This window comes from Brassica napus, chromosome A4 (genome assembly GCF_020379485.1).
Source record: "Brassica napus cultivar Da-Ae chromosome A4, Da-Ae, whole genome shotgun sequence".
NCBI classification, from domain to species: Eukaryota; Viridiplantae; Streptophyta; class Magnoliopsida; order Brassicales; family Brassicaceae; genus Brassica; species Brassica napus.
Window position 1 is genome coordinate 7,950,553 of NC_063437.1, and position 19,713 is coordinate 7,970,265.

Consider the following 19,713-nt stretch of genomic DNA (forward strand, 5'->3'; position numbering starts at 1 on the left):
CCAACAGACAAGAGATAGAGATACGCCAGTGGGTCTTGTAATGATGATGATAACTTGTCAGTGCCATTGATCACTGGTCTTGTCGCACCCATCATCTGCTTATGATTCTTGGCTCTTTCTCTCTGGTGATGATCGGGTTGGTTTTGGTTGCCTCCTGTGAATTTCTAACTATCGCGCAGGCTTCCTGAGGAGCCTGATCATGATTTCTGTGTGTGGGAACGAAAGTTTAGGAGGTTTGTTTTCTGAGGAGCCTGATCATGATGATGAGGTTGATGCAGAGTTACCAACAATGCTTATGCAACTTCTGAAGAACCTTGAAATGAAATATTATGAACTTAATGCTGAAACCACTGGTAGAAGAATCTCTTTACAAACACTATCTATCTTCCTGCATGATTTGTTCGTCTCTCTGGATTTTGCTAGCCTTCCTGAATGTCCTTCTCTTTCGCAGAAGATGGAAAATATATATATATATTTGTCGTATATATGGCACGGGAAAAACGAATTAGAAGCAGCATCAGCTGATGACACATACATAACCGTTAATAATCTGTGGAATCGTTACGAGGATGTAAGAGAGACCCTTTTGTTTCAAATTCTACTTATGGAATATGTTTACTAGCTTTTGATAAAGCATCTCTTTCTTTCACACGTTTTGTAGGAATCTGAACATTTTATGAAACACTGATGATGATGTTGGGACTTCATCCAGGAGGGGAAGAGGCTCTTCGTGTAGTAGTAGTAGTTATACAAGAAAAAGCCTAACCAGGTCCTATGAGACAATCTGCTTCTTTTCTGTCCAATTCATACAGAAATTAGTGTGAACAAAGACAAAAAAAAAAAATCTTAAAATTCAGATCGTGACAGAATCGAAGAAACACCCAAATTACTGAAAAATGACCAAATGGTTGCAAAAGAAACGAAACAGAGGTGTTTGCTACTCTGCAACCATATAAAAAGAGTAGATACACAACACCAATCAAGAAACAAACGAATTCGCTATTACACCGCAACACGAGTTGTTGTCGCCACTCTTTTGCCTCCAGCTCCAAAACCATTCTTCTTTAACGGATCAAACTCTTGCACACCAAACGGACTCCTATCACGCTCTTTGTTGCCTGATCTCCCACCCACTCGATCCGTCGATTCAGCTGAGTTCGGTTCCCACGAAGAAGAAGTTGAGTATCCCTTACGTTGCACCACACAGCTACTTCCCGTGATACTGTTGCTTCCGGAAGATTCTTGCTCCTCCATGTCCTCCAAGGAAGAAGCACCTCTCTTAACAGTCACGTACTTCTCAAAGCTTGGCTCCATTAAATCCGCTTTCTTCGCTGCTGCTGCTGCTGCTGATGTGAAACTGTTGAGCTCGCTTCTTTGGTGTTTATTCGTAGTGGAGTTAAGGTCTGAGACTGCTTCAACGATGGAGCAGGCTTTGGACATAGATGAGCTGATGGCATTGACATTGACACTCTTCTGATGGAAGTTTTGAATGTCCTCTAAAAGCAAAGCTGCGTAAGATGCAGGTGCATTGTTATTGTTGTTGTCGATGTTGTTTGAGAGCAATGCTTCCGGACAGAAATCGAAATCGCGTGACTTCCTCAATGATCTGCTCCTGCTCATAATCTGAGGCTTCGGGTTTTCAATTCCTGACACCACTATCTTACACTCTTCCACCGCCTCTTGCTGCTCTTTCGTGACACGACTCGGGCTTGCGCTTCTGCGGATTGGAGCTTGAGTTCCCATTTTAGCATTCATCTTCTGAAACACAAACATTACAAAAACACATTCATTCCAATCATAACAGGTTCTTGATTGTGAAACATCTGTTTCTTGAACATCAACAACATTCATCCCAACAATACCGAACACTTGATTGGATTCATTACCTGACCCTCGAGATTGGCAGATTCATTGTCTCTGTTCATCATCTTCTTGTTGCCATGAGGTTGAGGATAGGCCAAAGAGTTTGGATCAATCTCTCCCAAAGGGTTCCTCCTGTAGGGAGAATGTTCAGTTTTCCTCCTGAGCTTCGACGGGGAAGGCTGAGCGTTGCTTCTTTGCGGAGACTGAGCTCTTGCCGGAGACTGTGACCTCGGAGACGCCACGTTTCTCTTGACAGCAACCCGCTTGATAGAAGCCTCTGCGGCGTTGTGGTTGCTCTTGTCTTTATCCGTTGCGGGAACGGAGACGAACTTGGCAGGTCTATTGTTGTTACTCGAATTTACAGAACTGCCACTGCCGGCGCACGAATTAGGGTTAGGGTTCGTCTCCGATCTTCTTCCCGGAGATCTGCTTACTCGTCTGCTTCCGCTTCCCCTCTCCCTACTTCCCGATCGGTAGCTCTTCGAATCTTCCCTTTCTCTGCTCGGAGTCCGCCTCCGCCGCTCCCGAGGCGACTCTCCGCCGCCGCGTTGGCGCTGCCGATGAATCCGCCGCTCGGCTTCTTCCTCCCCTCCGTCTTCCGCATCAGCTTCGTCGGCGTCACCGTCGCGGCTCCGCTCGTTCTTGTCGAAATCGAAGCTCCTCTTGGATCCAGAGTATCTCCTGGTTTTCGCCGCGGCTGAGTTGCTCCGGCTTAGTCTCCCGCATTGAATCAGTATAGCATCTACGTCGGCTGGAGTCTGATTCGTAGTGCCGGTTGATTTCTCCTCGGAAGCAGTCGAATCCTCCGGATCTGTCGTCGTCGTCGTCTTGGATCGCTCATGGCTCCTCCGATGTTTGATCACGAACACTTCTTTCCTCGGGTTGCTGTTTTCTTGTATCTCTGCTTCGTTCTTGGGTTTTGGTTCTTCTACTTCGAGCTTCTTCGCCTGCGCTTCAGCCTCTGGTTTCGGAGGTTTATCAATGGCCGATTTGTTCGGATCTGGGGATACTCCACTCGGGGAAGAAGATGATGGAGAAGTCTTCTTGCTGAGGCAGCAACCCATTTGTGCTCAAGAAATTCAAGCAGAGAGAGAGAGAGAGAGAGAGAGAGTGTGAGAAATTGAATTGATGAGAGAAAAGACAGAAACCAAATTCAAAACTTCAAATTCTGAGGAGAAGGAAAACGTTTTTAAAATACTTTTTTGATCAAAGAGGTGATATTTGAAATTTCCAACAGTTAGCACAAAGAGAGCCGTTATACGTGTACGAGAGAGATGGAGAGGAATCGACGATAAGGGTATTTTCCCCGCTTTGTCTTTTGAACTTCTGTCCAAAGGAAAGTCATTTTATTAATATTTCAAAACAATCTTTATTTAATTATGTAAATTTAAATTTCTAACGGCTAAATGCATGTTATGTGTTTTTTTGTCCGATTATGACAAAGAATCTTTTTTTTTTGAACACCTATGAAAAAAGAATATTGGGAAGATTTCCATGGTAATTAAATAACAATGTTATTCAGTGACAATTGTTCTACAAAAGACAATACTGAACAAACAACACATTTCTTTTTTTTTTAAAATAACATTGCTTGGTTAGGAGATAAGCAAATAACTATGGTGATTAGATATAAACCAAAAACATAAGAGGCAGTGTGGGCTTTCTCATCCACCGTGTGAAATAACATTGCTTTAGTCTGAATCGCGTTTTCCGGCCAACGGTGTGGGCTTTCTCAGCCACCGTTGGTCGGGTTTGTACTCTTTTATTGTTCATGTCACCTTGCATGTCCTTTTGTCTTTGATCAAAGCTATTCTGTTGGGTTTTTCTAGATCTAGATCCAATGTTTTGTTGGAGAGATTAGAGATTTGACGGTGTTGGCTTGTTTGGTTCTGATTCTTCGGATCTGATTCAGCCTCCTTCTTCCGATCAATGCTCTTTCTCTTCGTTTCTCGCCGATGACCTTAGGGGGTCTTGATCTAAGGCTTCTCTGTTCTTGGTCTGCATGTGTGTTTATGGTCACTTCTTCTAGTGATTTTACCAAGGTATTGAAGGATGTGCTTATCCTTGTTCTCGATCGCTACGGGTCTGATTCTGGTGGTGTTTAGAAATCCCGGCTTGTCTTCAAGGATTTGGGGCTTCGGCTCGTTCTGCACCTTGACGTGGAGGTTTGAATGGTAAAGGTTTAGTCTTCTTCCTCCTGGGTTATGTCTTTGCAAGTTCTCGTGGCTCGTCTGATGTTCGTCGTCGGAGTAGTATAAAGAGATGCAGACTCTCCCTGAATAAAGTTCGTCATTGGGTGTGCGCTTATGTCTTCCTTCTGCCTTGGTATTCTCTCTTGTTTGAATGTGTTTTTCTGATTCGATCTAGTCTAATCTGTCAGTTTATGCTTTGATCCTTGTTCATAATGGTTTGTCTTAGTCTGCGGAGAATTTGTTCAATTCTGCCGGCTTAAGTTTTCAGAGGAAGGCTTTGTTTCCTGCTGGCTTTAGTTTCTAGGGGTTGAATCATGTAACTCGCTAGCTATGTCTCTTCTTCCTGTATTACTCTTTCTTGTTTAATGAAATCCTTCAGCGTGAAAAAAAAAAAGAGGCAGTGTGGGAATTTTTGTTTAATTTTGGGTTTGGTTTGGTTTGTTTGGTTAGTTTATGTTTGATTAAACTCCAATCAATCTCCCCAAACTAATTTTGGTTTAGTTTAATTTGGTTTGGTTATATAGTGATTTTGTATTAATTGTTAAAAATAATTAACTTAGTAAAAAACTAGAATATGAAAGTCTCGTTGTATGAAATTTATTCTAGCTAAAAATCCATTAATCAAAATCAAACTATTCAACTTAGTTACAACTTACAACTTATAAGAGCTAAGAATATGAACCATTGAGTTTTTTTTTTGTCTTATAAAACATCAGGGTTAGAAATAAAGAATATATATAATATTATACTTTAGGATATTAATTTTTAAAAAATGTGAAAATTATTTTAAAAAAATATAGATAAACATGGCTTTTACTTAAAAATAAATACATTGGTTTATTGTTTTTTTGGTTTGGCTTTAACCGCACTGAATCATTCAGGTTGAGTTAAACTTCAACCGATTGAGTTATGCGTAAAGTATGGATTGAGTTGAGTTGATTTAACTTTAGTTGGTTCGGTTCAGTTTGATTATGTTTGGTTCTTTTATAGTTAGGTTTGCGGATCAATTCGCTCCGGTCCGCCGTGCTCCACTGTGGATCGAATCATTTTTATGATTCAAAAGTCTGATCCGTATGATCTGCAAACAAAAAATCTTATACTCGCATCTGTCCTGCTAAAATCTGCCAGTAACTGCTAGATCCGTAGATAATATTAATTATATTAAAAATAATTATTTTAACTATATTAATTATTTTTAAATAATATATTTATAATTTTAATTATATAAATATTATAATATTCATATATATTTTTACGAAAATAGTTTTAAGAAAAATATATTTTTAAAAAGAATTGTGTGTTGGTGAATATCTGCGGCTGAAATTTGATTGATCCGCATCCGTCCTACGTTAAAAACACTTAATCCCTACCCATAAATCAATTTTCAAAACCACTCGATCAGCACCCGCTCCACAGTGGATCAAACGAGACGGGGACAACGGATAATGATTTAAATTCGCTGCCCTAGTTTCTTTGGTCATTCCCTAGACTGTGTATTACCATAAGTGTAATACCAAATTTTCATCCAAAGTTTCCTTTCATTAGGATTAATATTTTCACTAATGTGGTATCAAAAAATTGTTTTGTGTCCAATTGATGGTTCTCTTCGACTCATTATCCTTTTTAATCAATTTTCATTTTTTCCAGTTTACATGTTAGATATATTCTTTCGGTTATTGCACCAATTTCACTACCAAAACTTATTAGGTAGTAGCAGCAGTGAAACCACATAAAATGTATGTAGAAGCTTGAGCAAGAATGAATTGCCTGGAGGACGAACTAGCTCCGCTTACAGTCTACATCATCTCTGTGTGTGTTTATATAGTTTATATTTTGTTTTTCCGGTTCATGTAGTTACTGAGTCATAGTGCTCTCCATGTACAGAGATTTTTCCAATGAAGAATGTAATCAATATATGGACTCATATAGTTGAATTTAATTTCCCAAATACTTTATTTCTATATGGGGCTCTCCATGTACAGTGATTTTTCCAATGAAGAATGTAATTGATGTTATGGACTCATATAGTTGAATTTAATTTCCCAAATACTTTATTTCTATATAGAGATTCATATATCAATCCAATAAATTATTTGAATAAAAATATATGAACCATTTATAGTTATACTGATACAAATTACATGATAGCATTTAAGGAGTTTTTTGAAAAGGTTTTAGATGACCGATTAGTTTCTAGATTTTTGTGCAATTTTGAATTTAACGGTATTGACCAAAACTCCGGCTTAACCAGAAATTAATGTCTAAAAATGTTTTCCAGAACTAAAATAGGAGAGGAATCTTCAACGTCCCAAATAGAACCAATGATACTAGAAAAGTAGAGAGCCTAGAAAGGTTCTTATGTTTGTGACCAGTGTGTCTAATACAAAGCCAAGACAAAGTACGCCCTCAAGTTTCAGGACCCATACTCACAGATATGATTGATTATGTTTCTTTCTACCAACGTCAAAAGGAGAGAGAGAGAGATGCGACGAATGACAACATATAAAGATCAGTGGAATGAAGCGACTTCAAACGTCGCAGGTTTTAGAGATGGGTCGGGTTTTGCGGGAGAGACCCGCCACTGCCTTCACCATGATCCCCCATTTCCTGCACATCTTCCGGCGATAGTATCTTTATGTACCAAACGTTACTCACAAATGACCTGCACCACATTTCCACACATGGCTAGTTCACAAAAAAATATCTTAATAATAACTGTAAGAAGAAGAAGAGCGTAGTTTTTTGAACATACTCCCAGGGGTCATCGCCAAGGAGAAGAATATCATTTTCCTTGTCAACGAATACAAGCTGCCAGCCTGATCTAAGGGGGTCTTCCAACAACCCTTCGATAGCAAACATCTTCCCTAACTCTTCTCGCAGCTCATGATAGCTGCTGAATCGGGAGATGTCTAATGATCGCCCTACCGAACCTGATTTATAAACCTGCATTATTATTTTTTTGTAAATACAAACGTCAGTATATTATTATTGAGACCAGTGGAGTAAGAACCAAAACCAGCCTCACCTTTACAAAGTTCTTGGTTTGGTTGGAGGGGCTAATCTGTCCAACTCCATGCAACAACTCATGAGTTGTGTCTTGCATGCAGCTGTTGTATAAGGAATTCTCAAACCCTGAATCCGCTAGTGACATTGGGTAAGCTTCCGCATCTCCTCCTGATGAAGAAGAAGCAAACCGAGGAACCGTGCTTGGGAGGAATAGTCCAGAGCCAGGATCAACACCGAATACAGAAGGATTCACGTTGGCACTTGCAGTTTCTAGAGCAAGGCTTTTCCCAGCGTACGCTTGTGGTGGAAGTGACAACGGTTCAGAAAAAGTGTTGGATGCTTTTGGTGACCAGCCCTCTCCCATTAACTGCTCAGGCAGTACAGACTGACCGGTTATAGAGAAGTTCAACAGATTGCTGCCATGTCCAGCAGACCCAGGAGAGGTAGAGTTTTGTTGCATTGGACTAGCTGTTGTTGGGAATTTGTCAGTAAAATCTGCTTTCATGAAAGAAGAAGGAGAAGGCATATCCGAGTGCTGCTGCCACTGTTGAAGTTGACCGTTTTGCATTTTAAGAGCATTAAGATATGCATTTTGGTCCACCGATTGCTGCCCACCACCACCTGGTTGCTGCTTACTAACTTCTTGTCGCTGAGGAAGATTCTCACTCATAATCTGAGTTTGAGCATGCATCAGATGCTGCTGCTGCTGCTGTTGAAGCATCAAATCAGAATTGTGGGAAGCTGATTGTTGAAGATACTGGTGGTGAGGAGGAGGCTCTTGCAACTGGACAAACTGTTGTCTGAGAGGATCTCCACCGCCCATGTTCTGTAATCCAGCAGCCAGCATTGCTTGGTATTGCTGATTGTTATCAGTCCCGAGTTGTGCGAGATCCAGCCTTTGTTGCATCCATGGAAACAAACCAACAGATGGATAATTTAGAGGAAGTAAACCTTGCTGCTCCCCACCACCACCTCCCCTCAGCCATGGTAGCCCACTTCCCAATTCACCCCTTCCATCTGTAACACCACAGTGATTCAAGTTAATAGCTACTAAAAGTTTAGGAGAAGAGACAAATGGTGGATGGATACCATGTAAGGATGAAGTGCCAGCATGCCAAGGACGTTTGAGCCTGAGAGGAAACAGAGAAGGATACATGGGGAAGGTAGTAAGAGGCTCAATCTCCCATAGAGAAACCCTTGGCTGTCTCTCCCCTGCTGTCGATTCATCCCAACCAACCTACACCAGAGAAATATATTGGGACTAAATCATCATCAGTGTTTCTTAAAACGAAGTCACAGGCTTTTGATGATACCTACCTTCACAGATCGCCAATGAGAGTTGGGCCAACGAACAGAATCCAGATCACTGATACCAGTTATAGTACCCATGTACCTGCAAAGTGTTGTCTGTCAGAACTACATGTTAAAAGTAATGATAATAGTTTTGAAGATCATCATCATCACCTGCGGACACTGGACTCTTCGGTCTCGAAGAGCATGCGGAAGCGCATCCCAACTGAAATACGGGTGTGAAAAACGGCTTTAATGTACTTGGAAAGTTGTATCACAAACTCAGATTGGCTAGCCCTGCAACCACAAACAGAGAAAAATCAGTACGGTATGGGAGAGAAGAGTATGGGATGGAAGTAGAAGAAGAACCTTGGATGAAAGAAAACAGTAAAACAACTGTTGGTTGCAGAAGCATGTGCAGCAGCAGCCAGGAGTCCAATATGCATGCTATCACTAGACAAAACAGATGATGGTACAATCGTCTGTGGACGAGTCGCTCTACGTATTCCCAAAAACAGTTGATTCTTTTCATTCCTGAAGTAAACAAGTAAATAGGGTTTAAAGATAATAATAAATGATTATAATCCAGAAAGTGAATGAATGCACCAAGGAAAGAAAATAAAACCTGATGAAAATGACAGAATCTCCAGCTACTAGTCGCTTAGCACTAACAAATACACTCCACCCAGTAGTTAGGAGATGCCGTTTGGGTTGTCCTGCATGGTTAATAAAAACAGAATAAGGATTTAAGTCCATTATAAGAACATAGAGCAGCTCTAGTGTCTCCAACTTCACCAAACAAGCACATTGCTACTTCAGAACATAACAAAACGATAATCCTAGTTAATGTGAAACAACCTACCACGAAAGATGTGCCTAAATTTCCATTCAACATCATGGAGATCTCTTGCGAGCAGTTCTTGCGCTGGTGGCTGCAGTGAGTAATCCTGCAACAGGGGAATCAATATATTATTCACAATTATTCCGCAGGTTAAGCTAAAGAAAAGAAAAAAGAAGTGTTACACTACCAGTGGAGGAAAAACTTTCTCAGCAGCGCGTCTAGGAACAGAAAACCCTCCATGAGTACTAGTATCACTAGCTGTAAGAGTCTTACAGAAGTAATTGCTAGGTTGCTTGCTCGGTATCCCCAACTCTATCGGTACAAATGTTTCCTTCTGCTCCTCCTATATACACCACCAAAACACCCAACTCTAACGTTTTAACTTGTAAATTGGAAAAAAAAAACAGCAACTCTAGGTTATAAAACCATACCGGTGTCAATGGTTGAAGTGTCATTTGAGCATAGACTTCATCCGTCTCCACATCTGCCTGAAAAAAAGTAGAAAAACGAAACCCCATACTTACAAAGCACACTTTATAAAAGAAAAATGTAAAAAAATTGAAGGTGGAAAGGGACAGGGAACTAATTAACTACGCACATGCATTGTAACGTTATGGAGCTGGCAAATCAATTGTGGTGGTAGGCTTGGGTAATTGGGTATGTGACCATCAACTTCCTTATTAGTTGTAGCAGCTACCTACAAGTACACTTCAATTTTAATGGAAATGCCCCAAAATATAAAACAAGTAAAGAAAAGCAAAGCTCCTCCATACTTTTAATCTTCTTTTGCAACCAACAACACTCACAAACAAATCTTTAAACCCAAAAAAAAAAAAAAGTCTAAGAACCTGTTCGCTGTGACCCTGTGGAAAGTAGACAACGCGGCTTCCAGATGATGGAAGAGATACCAGTGGTCCAGCACAAGCATGCCATAGCTCAGAGTTCAGACATTTCTCTCCTATTAAGACACACACACACACAAGAACTAAGAAACATGTCCAGAAAACAAAAAAAGGATGAAAAAATCAGAGACTGAAGTTGAAACAAAACCTTCATGACTTTGTTGAACCAATCCAGATGTTGACAGCTTCATCGTCGAGAATATTCAAGATACAAAAAGGTACTGCTAACTTTTGAAATTGGTAAAAATAAAATAAAAACCCTAATTTTGTCTTCCGTACAAAATCTAATTTCTTTCACTTCCAGCTACTATAGCAGCTATAACTCTTCAGTTCAAGAAGAAGCACAAACTCGTCTTTCTCCATCTCCTTTGTTCTTCCCCCACAACCATTAAGACTTTTAGACAAAGCTTCTTATTACCATAAACCCCAAGAACCCAGGAAACTGAATAAACCCCATTTTTATTCTTAAAACCAGAGTATGTTGCTTATCATCTTCAGAGCTTGAATACTACACGGAGCACACTAGACGAGCCCAAAAGGTAGCTAAAAGACCCCTTCTCTCGCGAGATCTTTGTGGAGAATGAAAGAAGAAGAACCTCTTCTACCACTTAGCTTCTGGTGGGCATTAGACTAAATCCCTCGAAGCAGTACCATCACTGTCTGAGGAGAGACACTTTGGCTTTCACAACAGAAGAGAGAGAGAGAGAAATATGTGTCAGAGAGAGAGAAAGAAGAGTGCGTGGGGGTGAAAGTGAGTGGTTTTCCTCTTCTTCTTATAAGGGACCCGACCCGACCCGACCCGGTTCGAACATGAGCACAGTGGAGAAGAAAGAGGAAGAGAGAGAGGGTCCTACTAACGAGAATTATGAGAGGTGGTGTCAGTACCTGAGTGACCTCTTTTCATCGTTGGATTATGCTCTCCAGATCTTGACCGTTGATTAACTACTATTTGTTTTTCTATTTTATTTTCTTATTACTTGGATTCGCTGAAAAGGACAATCAATTATACTATAGTTTTAAAGAGAGAGAGATAGACATGTCATAAATGTTAGCTTTCTTATTTTTTATTTATTTATTTATTATAACATTTTTCTCCATCCATTGATGAATGAAACACCAAATACTCCCATAATTTGTTTTAACTTTTAAGGATATACAATACTTTATATTATCAAAATAATTCAATTTTCTTTTTGTTCGAGCTTATTTTGCTAGATCCGCGTTGAAAATATGGTCAAAAGCAGCTCTATTTAAACACTTCCAATTTTATTATACCCCCATATTTAAATAATGATAAAATTTTATATCCACAAAATTAAAATAACACTCACGTAACATCTTATATATTAAAACAGAAATCACGACTTTAATTCATATGTGATTTTTTGAAAAAATGGACATAATGTACATATTCCTATAAAGTTATGTTACATTTAATCTCTAATCTTATCATTTAAATTTAGTTCTACCAGAAATTTTTATTGGGTTATTAATAATTAGATTTAAACCCATTGAATTTATGGATAGTATAAATTAAATAGATATAGTTTAATGTTGTAATAATATACCTTCATATGTTAATTATTTCAATATTTGTCGATGTTAACTTTTAAAATTATAAAAATTATTTTTTAAATAACAAAAATCATATTATCTAACAATGATTAATATTTACTACATTAAACCAATGAAAACAAATTAAAACTATATAGTTTATTTTAAAAATTAAACAAAAACTAAACGTTTAATTATTTACTCGATAATATAAATCTATGAAGCGAAAAGTTTAATTTTTCTTAAACTTTCTAAATTTGTGAAATATTACAATATCTTTGAATATGACAATAAAACAATATCTTACTAATCTTTATAGATATAGTTACGATTTTAATAATGAAATAATAATCCAAATATATATATAGAAAAAGATACAAATACATGTGAAAGTTTGAAAAAATCTATTCAATGAAAAAATATACTGTAAACTTATTATGTTTTAAAAATTGATATACACATATATATTATAATATATACCAATTTAGAATTGAAAAAAAATTATATAAAAATAATTGAAACAAAAATCTGCGCGGTTGCGCAGATCGAGATCTAGTAAATTATTAAAGAACGATTATTATAAGGAAGTATAAGAGAAGTTATGGTGCGAGATACAAAACATCGATTTTCTTATGATGCATCCCAATGTTATGAATACCAGAGTAGAAAGTGATTTCGTGAAGACGTTAACTGTATTTTCACATAATTGGACGTATCTTACCTCAATCTCTTTATTCTTTTTGAGCTTTTGAGTGTATAAAAAGAACTTCGGATGTATATGTTTAGTTCTATCGCTTTTGATATTTTTTTCGTTTGAGCAACGCATGCCGCATTATCTTCATATAGAATTGCTGATTATGTATTGTCTACGGGAAATGGAATGGCTATGTGGAGCACTGGAATTGATGGAAGTTGTATACTCTGCCACCAACACCTGGAAACGCGAAGTCATGTTTTCTTTGCGTGTTCTTACTCTTCCACCTTGTGGAAGAAGCTGGCGCAAAATCTCTTAGGGAACCTCTATACCACCGAATGGGAGGACATTATGTACCATCTCATGCATGGAAGAATCTCACTAGTTCACAGATTCCTTCTTTGCTACGTGTTTCAGGCTGCTGTCTACACCATTCGGAGAGAGTGCAACGGTAGGAAGCATGGTTACCTTTCTCGTTCAGCAGATACTCTATTTCGGCTGATCGACAGGCAGGTCAAGAACAAAATAGCTACTCTACGAATCGACAAAAGGACAGAGACCACTTATCAAAGTTGGATTGGTTTTGTGGGAACATAGAACATAGATTGTTTACCAAAGTTCATTGTTAGGAACTAAGTCATAAACAAAGTAGCTCATGCCGTAAACAAGAGTATTTTCTTTTAAATGAAATTTAATATTTTATGTTTTAAAAAAGAACATATGTATTGGTTTATTGATCTTATCTTTGTGATGAATCGAATCTCCTAACGAACTCCACAGATCGCAAGTTCTAGCTCTCTGTTATGCTTCTTCCCGATCGCTAACTCTCACAACTCTCTCTCACTCGTTCGATAGAATAAGAACTCTAAAGAAAACGTAAAGAAAGACACAGAGAATTTGGTAACCCAGTTCGGGATCCAATGTGGATCCTTTACATCTGGGGCTTGACGGCACAAGCAAAAGGTTTCACTAATCACTCCAAGAGTCTTTACAAAGAAGATGATCAAGAGATGATACAAGTACAGCACACTCAAGAAACGATCTTCTTTCTCTCTCTGATTCTGTAACAACCTTTCTCTCTCAGCTCAAATCAGCTGACTCTCAATAGATTGACATCACCTTTCTTCTTCTATATATAAAGAAGACCGGTACACTTATGTCATAAGCCGATTCCAATAACCATCCCGGTTATCACCTTCTTATAACCTTGTACCAAGACGCTAATTGAACCAGCTCCGGTTTAGCTCTTCTTATTGTTGAATGTCACCAAAACCATAACATCCATACACACTCTCTACGTGCTCTATGGAGTGTGATAAGCTCCGCATAATTGGAAGAGATGGGCCACAGGTGTTTGTTTCTGAAAACACCAAGATATATATGTGCTCGATCCTGAAAATTTATCATATATGTTTGGGCTTTGTGTAGATCTAAAAGATATCCGGCATCTTGAAAACGAACCATTTCACTTTTAAAATTTTAAGAATAAATAAACCTAAAGATATGTCTTCTTCTTATTTTCAAGACAATTACAGTGGTCTTGGTTTCCCATTTGAGCTCATGATCCTTGTGATCCTTTCCAAGTTCTATCGCAAGTTTACTTGGGTCGTCCACATTGTCATGATCAATGGTCTAACTATCTGTATTAACATGTGGGCAGTCCTTGTCATCTTGATCGATGGTGAAACCGTTCATGATCGTATCACTCATCCACTGCAGAAAAATAGTGGTGTTCATGTCTTACATGTTCATTCAAGTGACAGTTTGGCTATTACTCACTAAGGCATTACATTAGTGATGGGTTCGCGGGTCAACCCGCTTCGACTCGCCGCAGGTCGAATCATTTTTTCGATTCAAAAACTCGATCCGTATAACCCGCAAACAAAAACTTTTATATCCGCACCCGCTCCGCTAAAACCCGCGGGTAATCCGCTAAACCTGCGGGTAATATTAATTATATTAAAAATAGTTATTTTAATTAAAAATGATTATTTTCTAATTATATAATAATTATTTTTTATTTATAAAATAGTTAATTTAAAAAAAATACTATATAAAATAATATATTTATAATTAAAATTATATAAATATTTATTGTTTTTTATATATTTTACGAAAAATGTTTTCTTTTCTTAAAAAAACTTTTTTTTTAATTTGCGGGTTGGCGAATATCCGCGATTCAAATTCGGCTGACCCATACCCGACTCAAAAACTCGATCCGCACCTGCACCCGCGATTTAAAAGTTTCAAATGGTTCGGAGCAGGGCCCGTGGGCAATGATTAAAATTTTCAGCTCTACATTACATAATGCTACTTTCAGTAAGTTAGTTCACCTTATATAATTACGTCTCAAATATCTTGAATTATGTTATGTACACACGAAGGGAAGTGATACATGTTGCACTTTTTCGTTAACCATAGTTTTCTCATTAGATTTTTCTTGTAATGGTTTTAACGAAGCACCATGTTGTGCATTTTAAAGTACTTTAATATAACACGGACACTAAGTAGAAATGTTATAAATATTATGTGATGTCTGGAAAGTATTTGATTTGTTCATTTTTTCAATATTTTACTTGTTCTCTAACTTAGTTCTCAAGTAGCTGTATTTATATATAAAAAAGCTCATCATTCATGGTATAAGTCTAAGGTACACAAATTCTTTTTTAATTCTCTTCTTACTTACAACAAAACTGAAAAATGTCAAAGAAAAAACCATGAAATTTTTTCAAATTAACAAAATCTTAAAACTTTTATAAATTTTGGCATACCTAATCATATTTGGAATTGAAGAACTAAATAGAACCGGAGAAAAGGGGATTTGATTCAGATTTGGTTCCAACCAATTACACAATCACATCATATATCTCTAGAACTAAAGAACTATAACTGAACTGAAATCAAATCAAAACCAAACTGAAACTAAATCAAGAACCGAATAGATATCCAAATTTATATAATATAATTTATAAATACTAACTATATTCAATTTTAAAATAATCAAATAATTTAAAATATTATTTATAAACTGAAATACCGAAAAAATGATTACCATGATACTTTTATCCAAAATATTTTAAATTATCCAAATTATCTAAATTTTTATCTAAAATCCAAAAAATGACATTTAATCCGAAAATCTTGGATTTTTTACTTTTATCATGAATTACCAAAAAAATTGAACTAACCCCGAACCAAATAGGATCCAAAATTATCTTGGTTATTAATCGGTTCCTAACTTTGTTACCCGAACAAAAATGAGAACCGAAAAAACTGAACCAAAACCAAACTAAAATTTCTAAATTACCGAATATATGCTAAACCTCTAGAACCCAAAAACCGAAGAACTGACCTGGAAACGAAACGAACCCCCATGGCTAGGTATACATATTGTCAATTTAGTTTTGTCCACTTTAACCATTACCCAATTTGGTATTCAGCTCATTTAGAGTGCTTTTAAGTTTTAACTGAGCGTGATAACATGTCCATAACAAATTGGAATGGGCATTGAGAGAAATTAACAGCTATATTTGGAACTTAACCTAAACTAGCTTTCGACGTTCGTAAATGGTTATTTTTGGCGCCATCATAATGAACATGCTTCTCATATTTTCGGCTTAATCCTTATCTGAATATTACATAAGAGAGTAATAAAACCCAAGAAGAATATTGAAACGTTTCTAGTACCTATAAGTATAACTTGACTTTAGCATGCGATAAAAGAAGAATATTGAAACTAATTAACAATTGTTTAATTAAATTAAATTAAAAGAAGAATATTGAAACTAATTAACAAGAGTTTCTTGGAAAATGTTGAAAGAATAACCCAAGAAGTGCCATATTCGGTTCATTGGTTACTTCATAGTTGCATTTAATTAAATAAAATTAAAAGAAGAATATTGAAACTAATTAACAAGAGTGTCTTGGAAAATGTTGAAAGATATCATTTCCGAAGTTTGTGGACTATTGGCATTCCTCTTTCTTTTAATGTAGACGAAAGTGATAGTAAGAGTTACACCAGATTTGTTTTCTTCGTCTCTATAAATTCTTCTGCAAAAGTCCTCTAAAGTACTCCATTTGCTTTCTACTTGTCATTTTCGTTGCTTGCTTCTTAAAACATTTCTAACCTTACTTAGGTTGATTCTCGCTGTTTCTCTGATGAATAATCTTTTAGAAAGACGAAGGGCCGTGGAAAAAAACGAGAAAACAACTCTGTTTGATAGAGTATCTTCTTGGTCTATCAAAGATATTCTCAACAGAGACCTCTTTAAGCAAAAGGTTTGTGATCTCTTTCCACCCCTTTGGTCAACAGTGCTTTTATCTTTGTTACTTTTATATCATGTTCCTCATCAGTGGTGTAATTTTTGAACAGAGAAAGATAATACCAGACAGGTTTGGAACTGTCTATGAATACGTTCACTGCTTCATTCCTCACCTACTCGAAGAAACTCGAACCGAGTTGTTCTCGAGCTTAAAATCTTTATCTAGGTCTCCTGTCTTTTTCACACATTCTATGGAGAAAAGGATCAAGGAATCTAGTGGAAGTTCGTCGAACACATTGCTCTACGACATAACATTAAGCAATGAAGATAATTTTAGTGCCAAGTACCAGCCAAAATGTGGAGATCTCATTGCTCTGACCAAGACAAGGCCAAGAAGAATTGATGACTTGGATCCCTTACTCCTTGTCTACGTATTCAAGATGGATGGTGATCTTATCATCTCTGTGCATGTGTCTAGATCGTTATCTCCTGGTGAGAAACATTCAATTCGTTTTGGTGTTTCCCTCACGACTTTAACAACAAACACAAGAATTTGGAATGCTTTGCACAACGAAGCAGCTAATTCGACTCTGATCCAGAGTGTTCTTCAGGGAAATAACCAGGTGCGTGTGAAGAAATAATCTTGTGTATAAATTTATGCTTATAGATTTTATAGGTTTAGTTTATAAGACTTCATATCAGTGATTATAACTTTAATATATCACTTGGATTATATATTATCACTATAATGTTTATTGTATAGCATGGTTAACCTGATTAGCATGTGCACTAAAACAATTTTGAAGTGCTTTATTTTTGCTTCTAGATTAATTAACTTTTTTTTTTCTCTATCCATCTTAAAACAGTGGTTTATTTTATGCTTCAGTTTGGTGATTAGTTGTTTTGCTTGTGTCACAGGCTACAGAACAGTGTTTTTGTTTTGGTAATGACGATGACGATTCTGACCGTGTTTTGGATATAATCCGTTCAACCAAATTGAACAAATCCCAAGAAGCTGCAATCTTGAGCTGCGTGAAGACAACAAACTGTAGTCACAAGAACACTGTCAAACTGATATGGGGACCTCCGGGTACAGGTAAAACGAAGACAGTGGCGACCCTTCTCTTTGCTCTTCTCAAGCTACGGTGCAAAACAGTTGTGTGTGCTCCTACAAACACAGCTATTGTAGAGGTAACACAGAGACTTTTGGCTCTATTTAAGGAAACCTGCTCGTCAGAACTTGCTACTTGTGGGCTGGGGAGTATTGCCTTATCCGGAAACCGAGAGAGAATGGGAATAGACAAGAAGGATGATCTTCTCAATGTGTTTCTTGATGAGCGCATTGCTAAACTTGGTCACCTGTTCTCGCCATCATCCTCTGGTTGGAATCAGAGGTTAGAGTCACTGATACAATTTCTTGAGAACACAGAGTCTGCTTACAATGACTATGTAGATCCACTTGAGGACAACTCAGAGCCTTACAGTGACTATGTAGATCAATCTGAGGAGGAAGAGGAGAAAGATACTTTTGGAGAGTTTGTCAGGGACGCTTTTAGTTACTTAAGTGAAGACCTAGAGACGGATATGGTTGATCTCTACACTCATCTTCCAAAGTCTTTCATTTCACCTGGAGTTGTGAAGAAAATGGAGGCAGCCCGTCAAGCGCTTCAACGCGTCAGATACTTCTTGAAGGAGAATGGCTCAGGAGATCAGTTGATAGAGGGAAGCTTTAAAATGGACTGCTTCAAGAGACTCGTCACTTTTGACTGTCTCCAGGCTCTAAGTTTGCTACCAAAATGTTTTGAGGAGATTCCAGACTTGTTGGAAACTGAAGATATCAAGAAATTTTGTCTCCAAAACGCGGATATAATCTTCTGCACAGCCTCAGGTGCTGCGGAACTGAATCCAGGAAGAACTGGAAGTATAGAGCTTCTCGTGGTCGATGAGGCGGCTCAGCTTAAAGAATGTGAATCAGTTGCTGCATTGCAGCTTCCTGGTTTGCGTCACGCTGTTCTAATAGGAGATGAGTACCAGTTACCAGCAATGGTTCATAACGAGGAATGCGAGAGGGCGAAGTTCGGAAGAAGTTTGTTTGAGAGGTTGGTTCTGCTTGGTCACAACAAGCACTTGCTTAACGTTCAGTACCGGATGCATCCTTCCATTAGCCGTTTCCCTAACAAGGAGTTTTATAGTGGGATGATCACAGATGCTCCGGTTGTTCAAGAAAGCATTTATCAGAAGAGGTTTCTTCAAGGAAACATGTTTGGTTCCTTTTCTTTTATCAACGTTGGTCGCGGACAAGAAGAGTTCGGTGATGGACATAGCCCTAAGAACATGGTTGAAGTTGCTGTGATTGCTGAGATCATATCTAATCTTTCCAAAGGTATTTTGATTAGTAATTTAAGAAAATATGAATCTGTTTGTGTTTATTCTTACTATGCTTTTAAAATCTTGTAACAGTTTCAAGTGCAAGAAAGATGAAGGTGAATGTTGGGGTGATATCACCTTACAAAGGACAAGTCAGAGCCATCCAAGAGAGAGTCGGTTCCTTACCATCAGGTCAGCTTTTGACTCTGAATGTTCGATCTGTGGACGGGTTTCAAGGAGGGGAGGAGGACATCATCATCATCTCAACCGTTAGAAGTAACGGTAACGGCAAAGTGGGGTTTCTGAGCAACCGGCAGAGAGCAAACGTGGCACTGACTAGAGCAAGGCATTGTTTGTGGGTGGTTGGGAACGAGACGACTTTGGCACTAAGTGGTTCGATATGGGGGAAGCTGATAAGCGAGGCAAGGTCACGTGGATGTTTCTTTGAAGCTGCTGATGAGAAGAATCTGAGAGATGCCATGAATGATGCTTTGCTGGAAGATGTGTCTTCGAGTTTCGGAACTCTTTCTATTGGGAGGAATAGGGGAAGAGGTGGTTGGTAGTTTTTTTTATAAAAAAATTGTCTCATTGTCTCATTTTCTGTTTTGTTTTTTTTGAGTTTTTATTTTGGTATGAAAACTTTGTGTGGGATTTATGATTTTATTATGGTATTTTTCTATTTTGGTTTCCAAATTTTCACATATAGAATTCGAATTTTCTTAATAAAAAAAATTTAACATAC

At 37.7% G+C, this 19,713-nt stretch overlaps 3 protein-coding genes across 6 annotated transcripts; 1 reads left to right on the plus strand and 2 right to left on the minus strand.

Annotated features, from left to right (window-relative positions):
• Positions 1 to 775: 775 nt before the first annotated feature.
• Positions 776 to 3,186, minus strand: LOC106445030 (uncharacterized protein At1g65710-like). Of its 3 annotated transcripts, XM_048777370.1 has the most exons (3): positions 2,965 to 3,177; positions 1,887 to 2,930; positions 776 to 1,758 (listed from the first exon to the last, which is right to left on the minus strand). In XM_048777370.1, exons 2-3 carry the CDS (start codon positions 2,925 to 2,927, stop codon positions 1,003 to 1,005), a joined length of 1,797 nt encoding a protein of 598 aa, XP_048633327.1. In that variant the 5' UTR covers positions 2,928 to 2,930; positions 2,965 to 3,177; the 3' UTR covers positions 776 to 1,002. The 3 variants fall into 3 exon arrangements, with proteins under 3 accessions (XP_048633327.1, XP_022573562.2, XP_013741964.2); XM_022717841.2 differs by having other exon boundaries at positions 776 to 1,755; positions 1,887 to 3,186; XM_013886510.3 differs by having other exon boundaries at positions 1,887 to 3,181.
• Positions 3,187 to 6,352: 3,166 nt separating this feature from the next.
• Positions 6,353 to 10,882, minus strand: LOC106445029 (auxin response factor 8). Of its 2 annotated transcripts, XM_013886509.3 has the most exons (14): positions 10,243 to 10,876; positions 10,041 to 10,150; positions 9,791 to 9,889; positions 9,624 to 9,680; positions 9,380 to 9,535; positions 9,214 to 9,298; positions 8,977 to 9,067; positions 8,721 to 8,885; positions 8,526 to 8,648; positions 8,379 to 8,454; positions 8,151 to 8,298; positions 7,081 to 8,078; positions 6,808 to 6,998; positions 6,353 to 6,717 (listed from the first exon to the last, which is right to left on the minus strand). In XM_013886509.3, the coding sequence occupies exons 1-14, from the start codon at positions 10,283 to 10,285 to the stop codon at positions 6,600 to 6,602; spliced, it is 2,460 nt and encodes an 819-aa protein (XP_013741963.2). In that variant the 5' UTR covers positions 10,286 to 10,876; the 3' UTR covers positions 6,353 to 6,599. The 2 variants fall into 2 exon arrangements, with proteins under 2 accessions (XP_013741963.2, XP_013741962.2); XM_013886508.3 differs by having other exon boundaries at positions 7,081 to 8,298; positions 10,243 to 10,882.
• Positions 10,883 to 14,654: 3,772 nt separating this feature from the next.
• Positions 14,655 to 19,664, plus strand: LOC106447765. Its single transcript, XM_048777373.1, has 4 exons — positions 14,655 to 16,620; positions 16,715 to 17,227; positions 17,523 to 18,987; positions 19,065 to 19,664. Exons 1-4 carry the CDS (start codon positions 16,501 to 16,503, stop codon positions 19,532 to 19,534), a joined length of 2,568 nt encoding a protein of 855 aa, XP_048633330.1. The 5' UTR covers positions 14,655 to 16,500; the 3' UTR covers positions 19,535 to 19,664.
• The last annotated feature ends 49 nt before the right edge of the window (positions 19,665 to 19,713 follow it).

What these genes read in the sequence shown, in the direction of transcription:
- LOC106445030 (XM_013886510.3), bottom strand. Translation starts at nt 2,927, where the DNA reads ATGGGTTGCTGCCTCAGCAAGAAGACTTCTCCATCATCTTCTTCCCCG. An exon ending in CTGCCAATCTCGAGGGTCAG is followed by an intron (nt 1,759 to 1,886) that starts GTAATGAATCCA and finishes TTTGTGTTTCAG; the next exon opens with AAGATGAATGCTAAAATGGG.
- LOC106445029 (XM_013886508.3), bottom strand. Translation starts at nt 10,285, where the DNA reads ATGAAGCTGTCAACATCTGGATTGGTTCAACAAAGTCATGAAG. An exon ending in ATTTAGGCACATCTTTCGTG is followed by an intron (nt 9,068 to 9,213) that starts GTAGGTTGTTTC and finishes TTAACCATGCAG; the next exon opens with GACAACCCAAACGGCATCTC. An exon ending in GAAGAGTCCAGTGTCCGCAG is followed by an intron (nt 8,455 to 8,525) that starts GTGATGATGATG and finishes AACACTTTGCAG; the next exon opens with GTACATGGGTACTATAACTG.
- LOC106447765 (XM_048777373.1), top strand. Translation starts at nt 16,501, where the DNA reads ATGAATAATCTTTTAGAAAGACGAAGGGCCGTGGAAAAAAACGAGAAA. An exon ending in GAGACCTCTTTAAGCAAAAG is followed by an intron (nt 16,621 to 16,714) that starts GTTTGTGATCTC and finishes ATTTTTGAACAG; the next exon opens with AGAAAGATAATACCAGACAG. An exon ending in TTCTTCAGGGAAATAACCAG is followed by an intron (nt 17,228 to 17,522) that starts GTGCGTGTGAAG and finishes CTTGTGTCACAG; the next exon opens with GCTACAGAACAGTGTTTTTG.